This window comes from Leuresthes tenuis, unplaced genomic scaffold (assembly GCF_036924035.1).
Source record: "Leuresthes tenuis unplaced genomic scaffold, fLeuTen1.0.hap1 SCAF_6, whole genome shotgun sequence".
Taxonomy (NCBI): domain Eukaryota; kingdom Metazoa; phylum Chordata; class Actinopteri; order Atheriniformes; family Atherinopsidae; genus Leuresthes; species Leuresthes tenuis.
This window is the reverse complement of record NW_027325360.1, coordinates 17783193-17804182: the sequence shown is the minus strand read 5'-3', so window position 1 is coordinate 17804182 and position 20990 is coordinate 17783193. Positions and strand designations below refer to the sequence as shown.

The following is a 20990-nucleotide window of genomic DNA, read 5'->3' as shown; positions in this document are numbered from 1 at the left end:
AGCACATTTATTTAAGTATTGTATACATTGTTAAGCTTTCATATAAACTCATATAACATGACCTTTCCTTTGAATTAAAGCGTTCTACTCCAGACAAGACCTTTTCTTCAAATTTTAAACAGTTTTATTTAGATACATTATATATATACACATATAGTGTATTATATAGTGTTATTACTGTACTACGTTAAAGACAGTGGCAGGATAGAAGGGGCCATGAGGACAGCACTTCCTGCACTGAGAGCCCAGCCTGCAGGATAATAACACGGTCCCTCTCCCTCCAATCATCAGTTGTATGCATCGTTAGCCCAGCAGCTAGCTGCAGCTCTCCAGGCCACAGCGGCCGGTCGGTGCATCATCCTCAGCATCCAGCCATGGCGTTGGTCACACTGCAGCGGTCCCCGACACCGAGCGCCGCATCCACCGCCAGCACAGCAACTACGACAGCGGGGGAGGTCAGTCTGGCCCTGGGTGCAAAAAAGTGATGTTCCAGTGTGGAGGTCTCCTGGGCAGCACTGAGGATGAAGGGGATGTTGCTAGAGAAAGGCCCGCTGATTAGAGCTAAATTAGCGCCGCTAGTTAACGTGTTCTGCTAGGCTGTTAGCTAATGGTAGCTCTCAAAAGCTTTCGTTACATTTACCTCAAGTTGGCTACAACATATACCTATATATTTAACATATTAACATGCCGGTATGTTACATTGTAAAAATCCAGCAAGTGTTCCTTTTTGGGTGAACATTTTATATAGCATATGCTAGCTTACTTTGATATGTGCCATATCAATTATGTAAGCTACAGCTAACGTTAAAATGCTCTGTTTATGATATTGAAAGTCAGTGTTTTGTGTATATCACCTCTTTTTAGTACAACAACAACCCGGCGCTGTTAACTGTGTGTAGAACTGTAATATTGACAATAATTTCATGTTCTCCTCTGGTATTATGGTGTTTTACTGTGGCAGCTGGAATTAGCAGTAAAACCTAATTTCCAGGCAACAAATTAGAAACACTCAGTCATCTATACATATGATATATATGTGTTGGTTTCCATTAAATTAGTGGTAACTCTCTCTAAGATAGATATTGCCTTTCTGGACTAGCAATCAGCAAGATGTGAAAAAAAAAAAAACGATTAAAACTTGCTTACAGCTCTCTAAAGCAGTCGAGAGTCACAGTTTAAGTTTCTTGCTTTCTGGACACCAACAATAAGGAAATGGTAATGATTGTTCCACAACTCTGTCATTCAAACCACAAGTTACCTTTACAATTTTCAAGCACAGATAATAGTAGCCAGATGGGGGCACTACCTACCAGCTGTAAACAGATGAGCTCACCTTGTTCTGCATACCAGAATCAGACAAATCAGGGTTGACATCTGTATTTATTTACAACTACAAGCATCTGAGCTTCAAGCACTGTTTTTGTTGGAATAGAGTTTGGCTGAAATACTCCTAATTCTAACTGCACGGTGAAGCCGGTGCATCCTTTTAAAGCCATAGCGTAGTTACTCGTTGAAAATAGATTCCCTCTCGTGAAGGAATTGTTTTTTTTTTGTTTTGTGCCGCCACCTCATTGTTTCTGATGGGTTTGTGTCAACGTGTGACAGAAAAAAAGCTGTCAGAAATCTGCTGCAGCTATGATGTCATCTACTGGTGGAGGGTGGGAGGGGTGGAGGAGTAGTGCTGTAGTGGAGGAAAAGAGCTGAGGTAAACAGGCATGCAGATGCTGGCATGAGGCAGTCAGTGTGGGGGAAATGATTTCACCCCAAGACAGATTAATGGGGTCATACCTACTTATGCATTGTTCCACGATTACCTGTGCATCACCTCCACTGGTCCGCGAAATGGCCACTCTGTTCTTCTTCTTTTCCTGCTGAGTAATCGGCAGCAGCGGTGCACCGGGAGCTCCCCGAGGCGTCTCGTTAAAGTACTTTTCCATCATTTGTTAAAGTTACTAATTAAAACTATATTTGCAATTATCTGGAGTATATTTGTCTATGTCTTCATGTACCTGTTTAAAGAAAGGGTTAACAGACGTCATATTTCCACATTATTTTTGTCGACTGTCTAACTGATGGCGTCTGCACCCTTTTTATGGCGTCACCTTCCTTTGTGGACATGGCATCCCTGCCAGGTACGATTCTTGTTCAGAAAGCCCAAAAGGGCAAGCACACATTTTTGTAATTATTTCTCTTATAAAATCTTTATAACAGTTATTAAATTGATTGTATGCTCATGCTACAACAGTAGGCATCAAATGAATGGATAAAGACAATCAAAGCGTTAATTGAGGTTGTTTGTTTGACAGTTCAACATCGGCCACGACTTCATTTTCGTGGTAGCTTTGCCCCCAAACTTGCTATTATGTGGGCATTAATAATTTAGATTTTTTTAAAACCATTTGTCATTTAGATTATTGTTAAGTTATAAAACAAAAAGATGTTTTTGTTTTTTTTTTAAGATAAACCCATATTTAGATTTTGGGGAAAAAATGTGAGAGTTTTTAGCTAAATCCTTGCAGCTTGTCTGTGTGGTACGGATTCTGTGGTAAAGTGGTAAATAACAAACTTCCGTCTGGAGTTTGCACGTAGGTCAGCATGTGAGGTTCAGTGTTGCTGTTATGAGATAGTTGCACGGTCTTGTCATGGTTACAGATGACAGGAGTGGCAGCTGGAGCCCTGTTGGCCTTAAAGAGTTGGGCAGCATTTTTCATCTCAGTTTATATTAAAGTTGAAGGTATTCTGTTATCTGTTTACTGTTGAACGTGAAGATAAAACACTCTCTATCACCTGCACCTTGTGTTACCTTGTCATGTTGATTTATCAGAGTTGATCACTGGTAAAACATAAGGGTAAACCATGTGTTTATTAGTGATTCAGTGTGGTATTTATTCTGACATCTTATCTACTTTCCAGGATTTTGGGAGTGAAGATGAACGGCGCATAAATCAGAGGTAAGTCTCCCTAAAAGTTTAGTTTTGCCCTTCTGTTGTCTGGTGCACGGCAAAGCTGGTTGCACTATTGTAGCAGGTGGTGTTGACTGATTACCGGCATCTGCCCTTGAGTCATGTAGGGAAATGTGGAGTGGCGGCAGACTAGCTGGCATCAACAAATAAGAGCAGGCGTCATTGAACGCGTCTGTCTGTCGTGTTGCCTCAGTCATCAGTTTCTGATAGCCAACTATATAAAAAGCATGGGATTTTTAGCCATCTCTGAAATGATGTGTTGACCAGAATGTCTGTTTATTTATCAGCATTTGGATTGATGAACATGTTCTTGCACTGTGCATCATCAGATGAGTCACTTTGCTTTTCCACAGCGTTTCTATGAGTGTTGTTTAGTTCTATGCTGAGCTGTTTTTTTTTTAATTGTTTTGTTATGCCTCGTGTTAAGCATTGACTTGTGATAACACGTAGAAAGATAGAAATAACAAAGCATTATTAACCTTCTGCACAATGTAAGATCTGCCTACACTGCCATCGATTCCCTTGCGGATGTGCATGAACTTCAAATGTTCGTATACTGTTCATATACAAAGACAAGTGAAATAAGTAAGAATTTGGATATTTCTCCCAAGTATGTAAATGCAAACAGCTTATATGCCCCGAGTCAGTGCACAGCGGCCTGTAACGGTGCAATATGTGCAATCTCTTGGAGGATATTTTCTCCAAGAATTGATGGAGATTAACAATATTATTATAGTTTTAGCATGTTTGTTAGCTACCGATGAAATGACAACATAAAAGCATTAGACTGGCAAACAAGTCCAACAAAACCGTTGGTGCAAATCAAGTTTGCAGGCTTTTATATGCAATGAGATGATTGGAAAACGAAAAAGTGTTTCCGTTTTGGAACTGCAGTGCGGTGATGTTTGTTTATTTCATAAATATGTATGTTTTTGAAACAGACCCACTAAACCAACCCCTCAGCTTAAAGGGTGGGACAAAAAATGATCGAGGTTCATTTAACGTAGAATTTAGCAACATTATTAGCTGTGTGCTCACATAGCTCAGAGGAAAGCTAGCGTTAACTGTGTGCACTTTGTTAGCTTCAGCTCAGCATGAGAGTCTCTACTGGTTCTTTGCTCCTATCTGTCTGGTTTGTCTTGTTTATTTGAGTGTCTTTGTGTCTGTTTCTATTGGCTGACCCTTCCTTTGTGTGTCCTCTTATCTGCTACACAAACAACCGTGTTATCGCTTCCTGCACGGTGCAGGGAAGCAGAATTTGATAATCCGCGCTTTCTACATATATTTGTCCAAATTTGTAAAATTACATGGGTGAGAAAGACTTCAGAGAAAGATTTAGAATGGTACTCATTTACCTACCTTTTCTCCATTTGGCAAAGGGGTGTAGTTACTTATATGTTCACATCAATGGGCTCCGCTTTCTCGTTCAGCTCCAACCTAAAATGTTCCCACATCTCAGCTGTGGAGTGACGCCGAGTCCAATTAGACTTGATCTTCCAAACTTTCAGACTGAGATTGTGTGGAAAATTATGCAGTTTTATCCTCAGTAATAGTTTATCGTCACTTCACTTACTTTGATGCTGCTGTGTTTGTGAGGAAGATCTGCCAGAGCCGTGCCCGCAGCGAAACTCCGACATTAGAGAGTAGACGAAAAGACAGTGGCAGCGTAGTCAGGGATGGCGGAAAAACGTGTCTTAGCCCATACTTTTTCCTGCTCAATTAGCTTGCTTAAAATATGAGGGAAAGAATGCCGTGCAGCTAATTCATCGGTCCTGAAAACCTGCTTTTTGTTCAGGTTTGCTGCAATAATGATGCTTTTTTTTCTTGAGCAAATGGCACACAATTGAACACGTCTCCAAATATTGCGGCGTATCAGAAAATGTTTGGTTTTTCTTCGGTCTGGAGTTGTTTCAGTCGGTCTTCCAACAGAGCGACAGGACCAGGACTACGTGTTGTGAGCAGTGTGAATTTAGGATTAAACCGCTAACCTGTGTTTAATGTTATTCTGAAAATATTCACAGCAAGGTGTAGTTTTATCTTTGAGTGACAAATTAGCGCTTTACAAAGTATGTCGGAGCGATCCAGCTGCACAGATTTACTATACAAATAAACTTAGCAACAGAACAAACGAGCTGTTACAGTTTGATATGATGCAACCGAGTCTTATGGCTATTGAAGGCGTGTATACCTTAAATGGAGCCAAATTGAATTTGATAGCATTTTGACACAAATGCTGGTGCAAAAGGGAGAGATTTAAACTTTCAGTTCAGATCGGCTCTTAACAATAACTTGTTGGAACAGCGCATATCAGCTCAAAACTGACCTGTCAAGATGATCCGATGATGATAGCGCAGGCGTTCACATGCCACTCATTTTGACAGAGGCCTCTGTTCTCCTGTGAATGTGGGTTGCTTCGATGGGTTTATTTTCTCTGTGAGGTTTGTGATTTTCCACGTGGTTATTTCTTTACTTCTAACTTTACTTCAGTGGATATGTCAACTAGAGGAACCTTTCAAGTAGCAGAACATTGTTTCTGTCCGTTCGATAGACGATGCGTCAGTCTTTCTTCACTTACGCAATAGCCTATGTAATGTCCCTAAGCAATGTATGTGTTCGAGAGTGATGTATTCCCGATACCCGTCCTGACTTGCTCCTAGATGTGTTCCATTTTTCGAGAGGTATGTTGCCACGTTATGCAATTAAACTGGCAATAAATTCATGTGTATATAGCCGTATTAAGTTGTCTTTTAGTTGACAGACGTATTTATCAGGATGTACCGATCTTTTACACCAGTTGTGGAGTTGCATCTGTTGATGGACAAATGTACACCTGCCAAGTGGGAGTATTTGTGCGCGCTGTTCCTGGCGGACTTCGATAAGGTTGAAAAGCCCGGGGGGGGTGTTGGAGAAGGAGGAGGAGTTGATGAATGCCAACAAAAACATGTTACAGGTGTCTGTTCCACTGAACCAAGGAATGATTTCACTTAACCACCAGGTTAAGAGTTGGGCAAGGCACGTTATTGGGCAAGAACGCACCTTCATGTGTCAGTTTGGATGTTGTGCCTGGTGTGTGTGAGGACAAGGGATTAAACACGGAGGGTAAGATTCTCAACTTCACTAATAGCAGAAAGTATACTAAGGAGCTTGTGCTTTATGTGTCGTCTATTGAATCTTAGAGCTTCACTTTTAACACTGGCCGTGATAAGACGCCTTGATATATTCATTTCTGGCTTTTAGTTTAAATTAAGCAGACGAACCGCAGCAGACTCATCACTTCTCGGTACGTCTCGGGTGCTGTTTTTCGGAGGCAAAATGCTGATGTCATTTGTTTCCCGCTCAGACCATCCATGCCTGTTCTGATACCTGAGGAGATGCGATCCTCCCTGCTGTGCCCCTCCCCCTCTCTACTCCCTTCAGTTGTGTCAGTGAGAAAAATGCCAGCATTAAGCAACACACAGCCCCAAGATTAGGCTTTTTTTTTCCCTCAGTGTGCTGCCATGTGCACAACTCTCAAAGACCGTGACGAAACCCGTATGGCTACAGCCTCCACGTAGCCTCTAACTCAGTCCAGCTCTCTCTCATATCGGTTCACCTGGGGACTCTGTGCAGTGGCTTAGAGGACATCTGGTCCTGTTCTGCTCATCCACATCCATCTGGATACTTATGGAGCAGAACACTATAACTCCATGACATGTCGTCATCCCTACCTGCTGCTTCTTAAAGCTTGACCTCAAATCCAGGGGAAGGTGCTCTATCAATGTGTCTCTGCTCTTTCTTCACCAAACCTTAAGCTCTCCAGGACGTTCATGTGGACAGTTTGATGTGCCCGGTGCATGAACCCATGTCAGTTTGTCAAATACTCTGCCAGTCCCCAGGTGTAACAGACTTCATGTTTTTGTAAAGGAAAGTTGGAGGGCTATCTGCTTCACAGTGCTTTTATTATCAGTTTTTCTCAGCAAATCCTCCCAGGTTGAATACCATTTTTTAGTAAACATTTAGTATATGTTTTAAGGGTTTCAAAGCATAGTAAAAAGAAGGAGAGTGAGGAAAAATGTCAAAGTCGACTCCCAATTTGCGGTTTCAGTTTTTCTTGAGGACTTTATTTGCTTTATTATTTGTCTAATTTCAGTTCTGTCCTTTCCTGTCCTTGTATTCAATAGGAATATTCCCATGGTGTTGCAGATGTTGGGTCATTAAAGAAATGTCCTCCTTCACCTATGTAATACCTCATAATCTCACACGGTGTGTTTAGTGGCAGTACATTTGAGTGAGTGGCAGCGAGCACTGGCCACTTGAAGGAGAGAGACAAGATTATCCTTCCCTTATAAGCCTTTGTATAATGAGATTTGGGAGCTTTGGGACAATGCCAGTTCTTCTCATTGCCTGGGCCACCTATGCTTTGTCCATGTGTTGAGATCCGTGAAGGCACTACCTTGTAGTTTGTTGACCCTTCGTGGTGTGCTCCAGCAGACGTCCCATTTGGAAGTTTTTTTTCTCAGCCAAAATTCTTCAGGTCTGCTTTGTTGTCCTCCAAGTGGCTTTGCTCCGGAGACAAAGAGAACGGGTTCTTTCTTATTGAATGTTTGAGAGTTGCTTTCAGCAACAGAAAAGCCTGGGAATGGATATGTTTATCTCTCGGTTAAGGCGAAACACGTTCTGACGATTCTGCCTCGGTGGATCAAGAAAAATAAAGATGAGAGTTCATGCTGAGGGAGGCAAAATCTTTCTCTCGAATTCTAGCCGAATCTCTTTGCTCACTGGCTTGGATGCGTAGCCGTCATTTACAGCAAAAGATTGCAAAAGACAAGAGGGACGTTGTGGGTGCCTGAGGCAGCGGGTGGAGGCTGCAGTGTGTCCCTGCAGGCAGGAGGCTGCCTCGCAAACAGAGACGCTCAGATGAGGGAGGAGGAAGAGGCGGCCAGAGGGAGTGGCGTCTGAACACACGGCACTTTTCCACCGAGCAGCACAGATGAGTGCAGGCTGTCTGTCAGTCTGTCACTCAAAATCTGCGGGGCAACTCTTGATGCTGTCATTCCTCGTTTTGCTCCTTCGTTGTTTCTGGCCGTGGATGGGGAGGAATTAGCTCGTGCCGGACAGGCCTGAGTTTTATTCCGGTCAACAGGATGCATCTGGTTGTAGAACCCATTCAGGAGGCCATGATGAAGATGATACCATATTTTGTGGAGAATGCCGTGTTGACCCAGAGTGAGATAAACCGCATGTAAGTGGAGCTGAGTCTTCTTTAATCTTTTTAATTATTTTTATTTTTCCAGCTTGGAACAAAGTTAGATCAAACTCTTGTCTAAGGTTTGGACTCTTTGATCTAATTCATTACCGGCCGTAGTTCTGTGGCTCTGCAGCCAAGTGATTTAACTTCTTGTGTTTTTCTGCAAATGAGGTAGAATTACAATATTGCTAAACAATTTAGGTTTCTGGCAAAAGTGTTTCTGTAGTTGTAGTCTATGTTTACTTTGATAGCAGATGTAACTTTAGCCCTAACATTTGTGGAGAAGCTGATAGTAGGGTGCCTCGGGGCAGGAGACAGTAGAGATGGGGCTGTTCAGCCGTGATGTCTGCAGTTGCACAGCTCTTTATTTACTCATGACTACAAGTTTCACACGTCTCCACATTTCACATTGAATTTTTGTTCTGTTTTTTCTTGGAAGTTATCTGATTAACACGGAAAAGTTCAATATGAATTAGTATTGTTTTTGTTTTTTTACAGTCGTCACCGGGCAGAGTCTTTAATAGTGACGGGACCGTAGCCCCCGTTTTCCTCTCAATAGTTCCACTTTTGCCTCATTATCTATCATTCCCTGACAGTGGGCCTTCCTGGCAGCCTCGTAAATGTCAAACTGAGAACAAAGTTGGACAAAAATCTATCAAAGTGACACAAAAGCTCTTTTTGAGAGGTTTCTAGCCCCATGTCTTGTCACAGAACTGCTTTTTTTTCCTCTGCAGTGCTGGGGGGGGATCTGATCAGGAAAAAGTTTGTTTAAGGGGAAGTTTAATGATGGTTTCATTCATATGAAAAGCATTCATTAAGACTAGTATTTAATCAGTGCTTTTTTTCCTATGTATCAGCACATTTCTCTTTATTCGATTTTTAACATTATTGATTGTAATTCATTTTGATTTGGCTTCGTTAAGCTGATATTAGTCAGTAATACCTCAGTACACTGATGTCATGATAGCTGTAGCTATAGAGACAGGTGTGTCTGCAGTACCTGGCAGGACTTTGTTTTGATTCCGTCACACATCAGTTCTGTACGAGTGTGTGTGCACTTTGTTATTCAGCGAGATGGAATGACTGAATTTAGCCTGGAGGAAACACCTCACTTGTTTTTATTGCAGTTCCTCTCTTGTGTCATCTGTTGACAGTTCCAATGCCTAACCCGGGAAAGTCAGGATTTTTACAGGCAGATGTCAGGTGGTAATTGCTGCTTTTAGCTCATTATGAAAGTTAAGCACAACAGAGAACTGCAGTCCGGTTAATTACTTAGCTCTGTGTTGCATTATAGCTCGCCAGCAAAGACCTGACGAGTCAAATGTGAGTGCTGCCCGTGCAGCAGAAAGAAGACCGATCAGCATTCAGGATCAAAGCTTGATTCATGGCGGCCACAGACCCGATGTCTGCTTCTGTAACGTGGCAGCTTGGCTTCTCCTCTCAGCTGTTGAGTTAATTCGCCAGCAGCAGACAGCCGTGATTTATGCTTATCTCATTGGCTCCCTCTAACTGAACTAACTGTCTTGTTGAAACCAAAATTTTAGTTTTGTCTTGTGCCTCTCTGTTTGGTCCATTTTCTGACTAAACAAATTTGGAGTGATTGTGCTGAGCCGTTCTGCGGCACGTGTCTGAAGATCTGTAACTCTTTGCTCTCGTTTATTTGCAGCTTGAGTGAGAGCTTCTTCATGGTGAAGGGTGCTGCTCTCTTCTTGCAGCAGGGGAGCAGTCACCAGGACCAGAAAGCACATCCTCATCACAAACATGCAGGTGAGGAACACAAGTCATGACACCAAATTGAGCACAACTGCACCTTAGCTCTCATCACTGCCTGTAGCAAACTTTGTAAGATGAGTTCAGGTGCTGCATTCCTTAATACTGCAGCAGATGTTTCTAGCTGAGGTGAGGAGGATGGAGGCTGTGTCGCCGATAAGCATGTTCCAGCCCTTAGGAAGATTAGGATTTAAATCCAGCGTATGGTAGCGCTGCGAACAAAACTTCTGTTGACGATTAAAGCGGGGCCTTACTATTCATGTGGCCCTACATGATCTCCCTTATTCCCACTGTGGTAACTTCACAGAGGCTGTGTGATCGTTCTGAGCGTTCTCTAGTTGTGTAAATCAATTATACAAGACCAAGACAATACTGATTGTAGGTTGTGTTTATTCTTCCACAATAGCGACTTTTGCTTACAGCGGCCAATTTTGTCACATCGCAGGTTCGACCGAACAGGTCATTAATCAAAGGCCGTTTTAAAAATGTCACTATTGAAAGCCACAATAGCTGCTTTAAAGGCTGACCTGACAGTGCTGTGGCATGATGGGAATTCACCATCAGCCAGCAGCCAATCTGCTGCCAAGTCATTTGGCAAGTTCATGTCATTGGCCACTTTGTCAGGTACGTCGCATATTTGCAGGACCTACTTTCTCCTTAGAAACTTTGGCCTGGGGAAATAGCCGTGTCATTTCTCAGTAACTGTGGCATTTAGGGGAGAAGTGAGAAGAGAGACTTATAGAAAGTGCTTAATAAAGGGATTCTTGTTCTAAAAGCTGCCTTTCAGTGACTCAAAGTTCATCATTAGCCAGATTCACAAGAGAGCTGAAAAATACAGAAACATCTGTGTAGTTTGTGAAGCTGTATTTATCTGGGCTGACCATGCCTGCAGCATGACACGTCTGACTTTTCATTTTATAAACAGGAACTCTCGCTGTATGGATGTATGTAAATGTCTTCTTTTCAAATAAAAGATTGTATTCAGGGGAATAAGTGAATACCCACTGTGGCGTGGATGTAGCTGAACTCTGAGCTGGAAGTCAGTTGTGATGATCAAGACTATCAGATCGACTTATTTGAACTGCTCAATATAAATCAGTATCAATATAAACACTGAGACGGTGCATTTATACGATCCATATTGATCCGGACTACTAAATGCAAAGTGACATTTAAATGGTTTTTATCAACATTTTCTTTTAGCAGCCACAGACTGTGAACATTTATGGTTTTCGTTAACCAAGCCAACGTGTTCAAATGATCACTGCGAGGAGCTTTAAGAAATCATTCACAACACATGCCCACTTTAATCGCACTTTACAGTTTGGGTACAGTGTTTGAAACATTTTAAAGGAGACTCAAAGTGATCTGTTGGGTGAAATTTAACTGTTGGGTCGTCTCATACTGCAGGAAATGTGTTTGAAGTCGGCAGGGAATAATTCATATGTACCTTTGGTTAAACGCAGTGGATGCAACACCTTCATCATCCACACGCTGAAACTTGAGCTATTTATTCATAATCTTGTTTGTTTTTTGACAGCTAGCACATGCGGGGTGCCAAGGACATTTTTGATCAGCATTAAACCTCACTGGCTCATTCCCAGTCCATTAAAATGTAAAGTTTTGCTAAATTATGTCAGAACAGTTCTTATCAGGTTTAATTAATGTGCATATTTCGGAAGCAGCTTCTTTGTGCCAGCATCTGTTCACGCTCAGCTGAAGCTAAGTTTAAATACTTTTTTTCAATACTTGTCCTTAGTTTTTGCTGCAAGAGCTTTTGACTGGTGAAGGTAGCTGAAAGTCACACTTTATGAGATATAATGACTTGTGTCTGTGAAACTTTGAGACATTGGTCTGATTTTAAAATTTAGTGAAACTGTTGAGATTAAAAAAAGGAAGAAAAAAAAAACAGAACTCTCAAATCAGACACTTTCTCTTTCATACAAGTAGGATCTTACAAGTTGTCTGTTTGCCCTGTTGGGATGTATGTCAAAACAACACATTCGCTGTTACCTGCTACTTTGCTGCTGGTCCGTCTCCACACCCTGTTTTATTATCCAGCGCTGACATGTCTTGACACATGTAAGATGAACAAAGACACGTTCTTGAATTGTGGTTTTTGCGGTCGATGAGTTTCCTCATGCAATGACAGAAAGTTATTGTCAGTTCTTTTCTCTTCAGTTGGGTAATAAGACTTGTCAGCTAATAAAATACACTGGACATGTTAAGGTTTATTGTTTGAAGGACAAACCTTTTGGAAGGGGAGGGGGGGGTGTTATTGGTGTTTAACACTAGGGAGCAGTGTAACGTCATCTAGCTTTTATTTAAAAGAAAAAAACAACAAAAAAAAACCCTACAGCAGTGCTTTTAATCATGTTATCGTGTGTCCCTCAAACAAGAAATCCTTACTAATCTTCTCATTCAGTGCTGTCAAAGTAAAACAATCCACCATCTTCCTCAACAGGTGACTTACCTCAACACCTGCAGGTGATGATAAACATTCTCCGCTCCGAGGACAGAATCAAACTGGTAAGAGACAGCATAAGTACGTATGTGACGAAGGGCCGGTCTGAGCAAACCCTCTACAATTAATTTTATCGTCCACTTAGGATGCTTATTTGCTCACTGTAATTATTAGCTCACGAGAGGTTTGAACGCTCTCGGGAGAGCGTTACGAAATGTTTCCATGGTATGTGTGTACATGCGTGTGTGTGAAGCAGAGTTATTTTGTTTATTCTCCACCATCCGTGTGCTCTCCCGCATCCTAATGATATCCAGTTAAACTATTACATAAAGCCCGTCGTCCGGTTTGCTTCACAAGTCCAGCTGGGACTCCTCTTTTGTCCCTTTTTTTTTTCCACTTCGGATGCTTCTCCATACCCTTCGCTGGTTTTAACAATCAAAGCTTGGCACTTGCACGTTTGTTTTTGTTTTGTCACGCTCTCTCGGTTTAATATCACAGTGTTGAGCAGCTCTAAAGTGCGACTCCTAAAGCAGGAACTACTTTGACGTAAACTCTCTGCGACCCATGCAGGCGGTGCGGCTGGAGAGCGCCTGGTCAGACCGTGTGCGCTACATGGTGGTGGTGTACACCAGCGGGCGACAGGACACGGAGGAGAACATGCTGTTGGGAATCGACTTTACCAGCAAAGACTGGTAAAAGGAGGCTCATTTTGTTAGGTTGTATCATTTTAAAAGCTAAGGGCCATCTATTGGTATTGTCATTGTGTTGGCGCTGCTTGTGAATGCTGTAAATGGAACCTTTTGGAAGATGCCACTCTTTAAACAACATTCCACTGCAGAGCTTTGCCTCAAAGTGTAAATATTTGCTCGTGTCCAACAGATGAGAAATTCATGGAGTTATTAAGGAGTGTCAACATTTTTAATGCATGGAAATGGGATGCATTTGGAAGAAAATGTCAATTTTTTTTCCTGTGGAATAGAATTTTTATGATGTAGTCACTCTAATTAATACTTTTTAACCTCTAAAATAGCATAGATGCTCAAATTAAAGCTTCTTTTCATATAATTTCTTTCTACCTCTGTCTGTTTGCCTGCTATTAATGTTTTTACTCTCCTCTGCCAGCAAAAGCTGTTCAATCGGCATGGTGCTACCTCTGTGGAGCGACACAAAGATCCATCTGGATGGAGACGGGTGAGCTCTCTCTCTTTCTTTCTTTTTTTTTTTTCCCGCTGTAAGGACCGGGAACACAGCAGCAGCAGCAACACTATTTGTCAGATTTTTACCAAACAATGCATCCACTCCTCCAACACTTTGACTTATTCGTTCATCCCTGCGTTGTGCACCAGCTCAGGGTCTGACCGTGTGTTTTCTCTGCTCTACAGGGGTTTTACTGTGAACACGGCAGGTCGAACTCACGTCTTCAAACCCGTGTCAGTGCAGGCTATGTGGTGAGCAGTAATCCACCTCTGGAGTCACTGTGGCCGTCTACAGTAGTTTAGTCTCCTGATAGACGCGCTGCTGCGGCGTTGCAGGTTGAGACAGTTGCTGAGTCATTGTGCCATCTGCTGGCATGAGGGCAAATGTGCACACACTCGTATAAAGCCAGTTAATACTACATTTATTTGATTGTTTTACTAGTGTAGCTTAGGAAATCAGACGTACACGAGCCCCCTACATCTCTAATCTTTATTATTTTTGATCGACAACAATCTAGGTCGGCCTTGCAGGTGCTGCACAAGGCTTGTGAGGTGTCACGCAGGTTTAATTACTTCCCCGGAGGCATGGCTCTCACCTGGACAGGCTACTACGAGAGCTGCATCGCTTCAGAGCAGAGCTGCATCAACGAGTGGAACGCAATGAAGGACCTGGAGACCACACGACCAGATTCGCCCACCATGTTTGTCGACAAGTAAGCAAACACCGTCGACACCAGAAGCAGTTCATTGTGCGAAGACGGACGCCGCTCACTGTGTAGCTGTTGTTGAAGTAGCTTCACATTTCATATGGGACCGATTAACCGTGTGGCTGATTAGATTTTATTGAAACTGGATCTTTGCTAGGCCTTCAGAAAGAGAAAGGACAGAGTGCCTTATTAAAGCCAAACTCCGAAGCATCATGACGTGCCAGGACCTTGAGAACGTCACCTGCAAACAGGTAAAAGCCCAATTCCACGAAATCTGTAATAAACTGCTGCATTTTGTTTGTGTCTTGTGGTTTAGTTTCCAGTGGCTTTTTTTTTTTTTCTTTGAAAAAGTCACACATTCTAATATTTTTTTATATATCTCAAGGCACATATTAGATTGACTTTCTTTACCTAGGTATATTTAGTTCAGGTTCATTAACAAACCACAACGCATAGCAGAATATTTATGTTAAACATGAGTCAAAGTGTGCTTTTATCACACATTTCACCACAGCACTTCTTCTGAAAGTCTAATTTCTTATCCGGTTATATCAGGACGATTTTCTTCAGCAGTCTTAACTGAAAGTTTTCTTGGCCTCTCAGATTCTCGTCACTGTTACTTGGTAATGGTAAAATTAGCATGAGTTTTGGCACTTGACATTTAACAAGAGGCTTTCAAGGAATTGAAAGAGAAATCAGGCAATTCCACGTAATTATTTTTATCTTTTAGATCCGCACAGAGTTGGAGCAGCACATGAACTGCAACCTGAAGGAGTACAAAGAGTTTATTGACAATGAGATGCTGCTAATCCTTGGCCAGATGGACAAAGCTACCCTCATCTTTGACCATGTGTACCTGGTGAGAAACTCAAGCCGTCTCTTACATTCACAGAAAAACTTCTGCTGTACTTGTTGCTGTGAATAATTTTACTTTCATTCCCAAAGGGGGGCTGGTGTTTAAGTCATCTCACTGAAATAATCATTTGGAGGAAGAACAGTCTTCCAAAGATTTGAGAATACACTCAGTCTAAACATTATTTTCTCTCATTTGTTTTTAGGGATCTGAGTGGAATGCGTCTAATTTGGAGGAGCTGCAAGAGACGGGGTGATTTATTTTAGATTATGGAGGAGCTAAGATAACCACACGCAACGCATATTTTCATTATGATATGAGCAAGAAAGAATGTTGGGCATGAGTTAACGTTATCTTTCTTCCCCAGAGTGGGCTACATCCTCAACGTTACCCGGGAGATAGACAACTTCTTTCCAGGGACGTTCAGTTACCACAACATACGCGTCTACGATGAAGAGGCCACCGACCTGCTCGCTCACTGGAACGACACGTACAACTTTATTGTGAAGGCAAAGTGAGTCCTCAGTGGAACGGAAAACTTGTTTATCAGTTAACTGCAAACGCATCTTATCTCTGTCGGACTGTCAAATGAAATGTTGAGATGTGATTTCCCAGAGAACGCAAAGTTTAAATGAAAGTTTTCAGGAATTGAAGTTTTCAGGAATTGAAATTTCCACTACTCGTTCCGAAAGTTTCTCCACAGTATAAAAAAAAAAGACCAGTAGAAAGAAATACACCGCCACATACTTCTACTGCTTTAAGAGGGATTACTTTTGTATGACTCAAGGTAGAAATTTAGAAATGTACTAAATCTACTAATGTGGTAGAGTTAAAAGATATTATAAGTTGAAGAAACTACTTAATCTTTGAAGTATACGACTTGTTTCCTAAAAAACTGGGACGCTCTTGTAAGTGCAGATACGTAAACCCTTTGTTTTAGTAGAAAAATGTACAGAGACATCATCTCAGATGTCTTTGACAGATATATGCTGGAACGGCGGCTCATTACCACCCTGCTGTTTTTACCTCTTCTTTCAATAACAGTTTTGAAATCGAGAAGTTTTTCCCCCATTCTTGCTTGATTTTTGGATTTCAGTGGTCAGACAGTTCTTCTGTTGTCGTATTTGTCGTTTCATAATTCACCAAATGTTTTCAATTAGTCTGAACTGCAGGCAGGCCGGACTCTTTAAATACAGAGCCAAGCTGATGTGACGTGTGCCGAATGTGTTGTTGACAGAAGCAAAACCTACTCTGAAAAAGAGGTTGCATATGTAGCAACACATGCTGTTCCAGCACCTGTATCGAGCACTGGAGGAAGAAACTGAGATCACTGATGGTGGCGTTCAGAAGTGTTTCTGAGCCCGTGAAGCCTCCTCCACTAGTGAAGCACGCAGCACCACCTCCTTTTGCATAGCTCAGACCAATGATGTCTTGTCCCTTGTGCCCTTTTTTTCCAGACTCTGAATCTGCAGATTATCACAAACTGTAGATGATGAGCATTCCTTTCCAGTTTTTTTTTTTTTATTTTTTTTTAGAAGCATTATTTCCCACAGCATTTGAACGTCTTCCCTATGCCGCTCCCACTCTTACCGATTCACTCTCTTGATCAAGACAGACTCTTATTCGCTCGTGCTCACTGCTAACAGACTCTCTGTCATGATCTCTAACAGACTCTTCCTTTATCTGTTACTCACTTTCTGCTGCTTGGGAATTCAGTCAAATTATAATGAGAAATGCACAGCCCTCTTCACAGAGCTTCTACTGGGTTTGTTCACAATATACAGAATCTACACCGATGGTTCCAGAACAATCAGAAAAACATTATCGCCTTCATTTGTTTCATCTTCCTGGTTATGAGGTGCAGTGGACACCCGTACACAAACGTGCAAGAGGGACAGTGATCAGCTTGTTTACTGATTGTCACTGGCTGTATGTACAATATGTTTTACATAGATCTGCATATGATTCTTACCCACAGAAAGAATCACTCCAAGTGTCTCGTTCACTGTAAGATGGGCGTCAGTCGGTCCGCCTCCACTGTTATTGCTTATGCCATGAAGGAGTACGGCTGGTCGCTGGAGAAAGCTTACAACTTTGTCAAGCAGAAGAGGAGCATCACACGACCCAACCCCAGTTTCATGAGGCAGCTGGCGGAGTACGAGGGCATTTTAGACGCCAGGTAAGGTCCTCTCAGTTTGTGTGTGCAGAGTTCTAGTCTAGTAGTTTTCTAGTTGTTTTATTTACTCCTGCCCTCCTCCTGCATGCTGTATTTCTCTATTTTCCAGCAAACAGCGTCACAACAAGCTGTGGCATCCAGACACAGACTGTGAGATGGCAGAGGGGCAGCAGGGTTTGGCTCAGTGTTGCGGAGGAGAGGAAGGAGGACACCTGACTCCAGAGCCAGGGATGTCTCCCTGCTGTGAGGAGGCGCTGTCTGATAAAGGTGCTGCATGCCCCTCCCCACGTCGGACTGTTGCGCTGGAGATCGACCCGGCCTACAACAACTACTATTTCCGCCGCCTCTCTGACTCGGCGCTGGACAGCGAACCATCAACGCCCGTGCGTGGCCCCCCTCTTCTTGGCATGGAAAAAGTCTTTATAGAAATTGAGGATGTTGAGCGAGATGCTCTGCTGGATGACGAGGCCTTCGATGGGCGCGAGGGCTTGCCACTTCCCCACTTTGGGCCGACAGCGGAGGGGACAGCTGCCCAGACATGCAGTCGCGGACCCGAGCCACTCGAGGAGCTGCGTCTGAGACTGGAGTTCAGCACAGTGGAGGAAGAGGATGAGGAGGAGGTACAAAAGGAGGAAGCAGAGATGGAGGTCCTAATGCAGCCAGATGATGGAGGGGGTAGTGATGGAGGCAATGGGGAAACACAAGAAGTTGAAGCAGAGGGGGATACGGAGGGGATCGGGATGGATCTGGCAACGCTCAATGAAAACAACAACAACAATTTGAGCATTCTACAAAACTACAATGTAAGTGAGCAATATGATCAGTCCATTCTTTGAAATGAAAATGCTGTTAATAGCTGTATGAATAATTTGGTTTTTTGACGTGTCTTTATTTAGGAAAATGCATCCTCCATCCTTCTTCCAAGTGATGCTTCTATGCTGTCTAGGTGGGATCAAACAAAGTCCCATCAGAAAGAAGATTCTTCTGCCTCAACTCCTAAGTTTTGCCTTAACCCCAGTCCTCCCTCCACAGTCCCAAGTGCTTCATTCTCACAGTCCCATACCTCCTCCGACGGCCTCACCTCTTCAGTGGGACCGCTGTGCCCCCATGGCCCTCTGTGTGACTGTGCCAACTGTGCTGCCTCTCTACCCACTGCTCCACTTGACAGAGAGGAGCAGTCAGGAGAACCACAGAAGTCAGCGAAGCTTGATGAGAATGCTGAACACTTGGAGGTAAAGACTGAGCTTGATGACATTCAGTCAGAAGCTCCTGCAGATGCCCTCCCTGAGCTGATGAGATTAGATTTGGAGGAAGGGAAGCCTGTAGTGGCTTGTTGCCTTGGTCAACAGCAGGAGACCCTTTTACAGCTGCAACGATCTGGGCTGGTCCGCCGTCGTGCAGAGAGACTAGAGAGACTTTCGGGTTTGTCTCAGGAGAGCCTGCACTCTCTGAAGCCTTTGCACACATGCCAAAGGTCCAAGAAAAGTTTGTCTCACAGCGAGGAGGAGGAGGAGTTCTCCAGCTTTACAGGTGACTTCACTAAATCTTCAACACCATGCCAAGTGCGGTTAGAGCCACTGGTGGTGCCACTGACCAATGAAGCCTTGTTGGGGGTGGCGGGATCTGGGCTGCTCACGCCCACCTCCCCACCTCATGGCTCCACCTTAACGCGCAGCTCCAGCAGCGACAGTCTGCGAAGCGTAAGGGGGAAACCTGGCCTCGTACGCCAGAGGGCGCAGGAGATAGAGACCCGCATGCGGCTGGCAGGTCTGACAGTGCCGTCACGGCTGAAGCGGTCCAACTCGCTGGCCAAGTTGGGCAGCCTCAACTTCTCCTCCGAGGACCTGTGCTCAGCCTGCTCCTCGGATGCTGGCACACTGCTGCTCCTCTCACTGTCCCCGGAGCCAGACCCAGGGCTGGAGTGGGACTCCCCCAGCATCTCTGCTGGGTCCCGACCCTACAAAAACCTGCACACTCCGGAGAGAGCGCTTCCATGGGAGTCCAGAAGCTGACAAATCAAGTGGAGCTTAGATATATATATATATTATATATGTTGTGTTGGGAAGAGACTATGAATGGAGAGAGAGCAGCACAGATTCTGGAAAGTCCAAGGAAACAGTTTTTCTTTAAAAAAAACAAACACGCCAACTGTTATATAAGAAGAGGACATTGTCTTATGCCACATTGTTTCTCAAACTACTGTTCACAGTGATGAAAGTCATATTGCTGTATCTGACAAATGTGTTAAGCCATCAGTTCACCTCTAACTTTATTTGAATCATGGACAAACAAGTGCCTTACCCAAGAGACCAGAGGCATAGAGCTGTGTGAGAAACTGCAGGATAAGATGGTACAAGGCACGCTATAACCTTCAACCTAGTTTCCATTGGCACTTACAGTACCTTTTTATCTGTTGGGTAAAAAAAAAAAAAAAAAAAAAAAAAAAAGTGGTAGCCAACATTGATGAACTTGAATCCCTCAGAGAGTGTGAGAGAAACTTAAGTTGTAGAGTTGTTTATCACAGGTCGTGTTTTAGGGTTGTAAGACTAAAAGGTTACCTCATGTTGCATTCAAGGAGCTCTTGCTTAGACAAACACTAGGCCAGAGTTGAATTCACTTCCTTAAGTGATGTTGAGTTAGAGCGAGGAAATCGGTTTTTAACGCAGAAGTGTATTTTAATGCATTAACTACACCCAAGTCCATGAGTGAGTGAATGGGATGAAAGAGAAGGTGGTAACCTTTGCCAGAGGCACTGTTTTCAACAAACACAGCATTTCTGAGTTTGTTGTTTCCTTTTGCACTGCTTTTTCTTTTTTTTTTTTTTCTTCCATTGAGTGAAGACCGGTACACAGCGAGATATCTTCCAAAATAACATTGGAATAATGTTATTAACCTCATCTTTCCTTACATAGTACAATAGTCTCGAGAGTCATGATAGAAACGCTCGGTATGAGAGTCAGAACTTAGGAAGTCTGTGAGGGCTTTTCCCAAGCTCAACTTCGCTGTACATTTCTGACGTATAAACCTAGAAGATACAGCGTCAAGAAAAAACATTCTATCCAAGCATTTATTTTTTTTATGCTTAAGTCCTTTTTTTTTTAAAGTGCTGCCAACATTTTAAACTCATTTGTGCTTTTTGCAATGTGGAACACCAAAGTTATTTTTGGCTGTCTCAACAAATTGGAAACGCCATTGAAGCTGTACAAAATATGTGAATCATGATGTCAATCGCGTACATATTTAAATGCTGTCACCTCTTTTTGCACCTTTGGGAGGGATGAACGAGACTCGGAGGAGTCGCCAGGCTCATAGCTGTTAAGCTTTTACGCTCATATCATCAATGAGTTTGAAGCTTTTGTCACTTGTGACAAACGATCACAGTAGGTTACTTCACAGTTTTGTAACCATTTTCTTTTTATATTTAAGTATGCAGTAATTTTTGTACTGTACATTGCTGTAGTTTTAATGCATATTGCACTTTTTATGTTGGTGAAGATAATATACTGTATGTGTTAATGATGAAAATAAACATTTCTTTTACAGAAGCCGTCGCGCGTCTCGTTTGTTTTCGATGACTGGTGCTCGAATCGTAAAGAACAAAAGCAGTGCTGGAAACTTAAAATTCACTTGATAA

The 20990-nt window shown here is 42.8% G+C and overlaps 1 protein-coding gene across 2 annotated transcripts; it reads left to right on the top strand.

Annotated features, from left to right (window-relative positions):
* Nucleotides 1-254: 254 nt before the first annotated feature.
* ssh1a (slingshot protein phosphatase 1a) lies at nt 255-20901 on the top strand. Of its 2 annotated transcripts, XM_072387954.1 has the most exons (15): nt 255-455; nt 2914-2951; nt 9857-9957; nt 12425-12489; nt 12995-13116; nt 13547-13615; nt 13807-13872; nt 14139-14333; nt 14485-14578; nt 15058-15186; nt 15386-15432; nt 15548-15694; nt 17159-17359; nt 17466-18159; nt 18253-20901. In XM_072387954.1, the coding sequence occupies exons 1-15, from the start codon at nt 375-377 to the stop codon at nt 19366-19368; spliced, it is 3165 nt and encodes a 1054-aa protein (XP_072244055.1). In that variant the 5' UTR covers nt 255-374; the 3' UTR covers nt 19369-20901. The 2 variants fall into 2 exon arrangements, with proteins under 2 accessions (XP_072244055.1, XP_072244056.1); XM_072387955.1 differs by lacking the exons at nt 255-455; nt 2914-2951 and adding an exon at nt 7686-8184.
* Nucleotides 20902-20990: the final 89 nt, after the last annotated feature.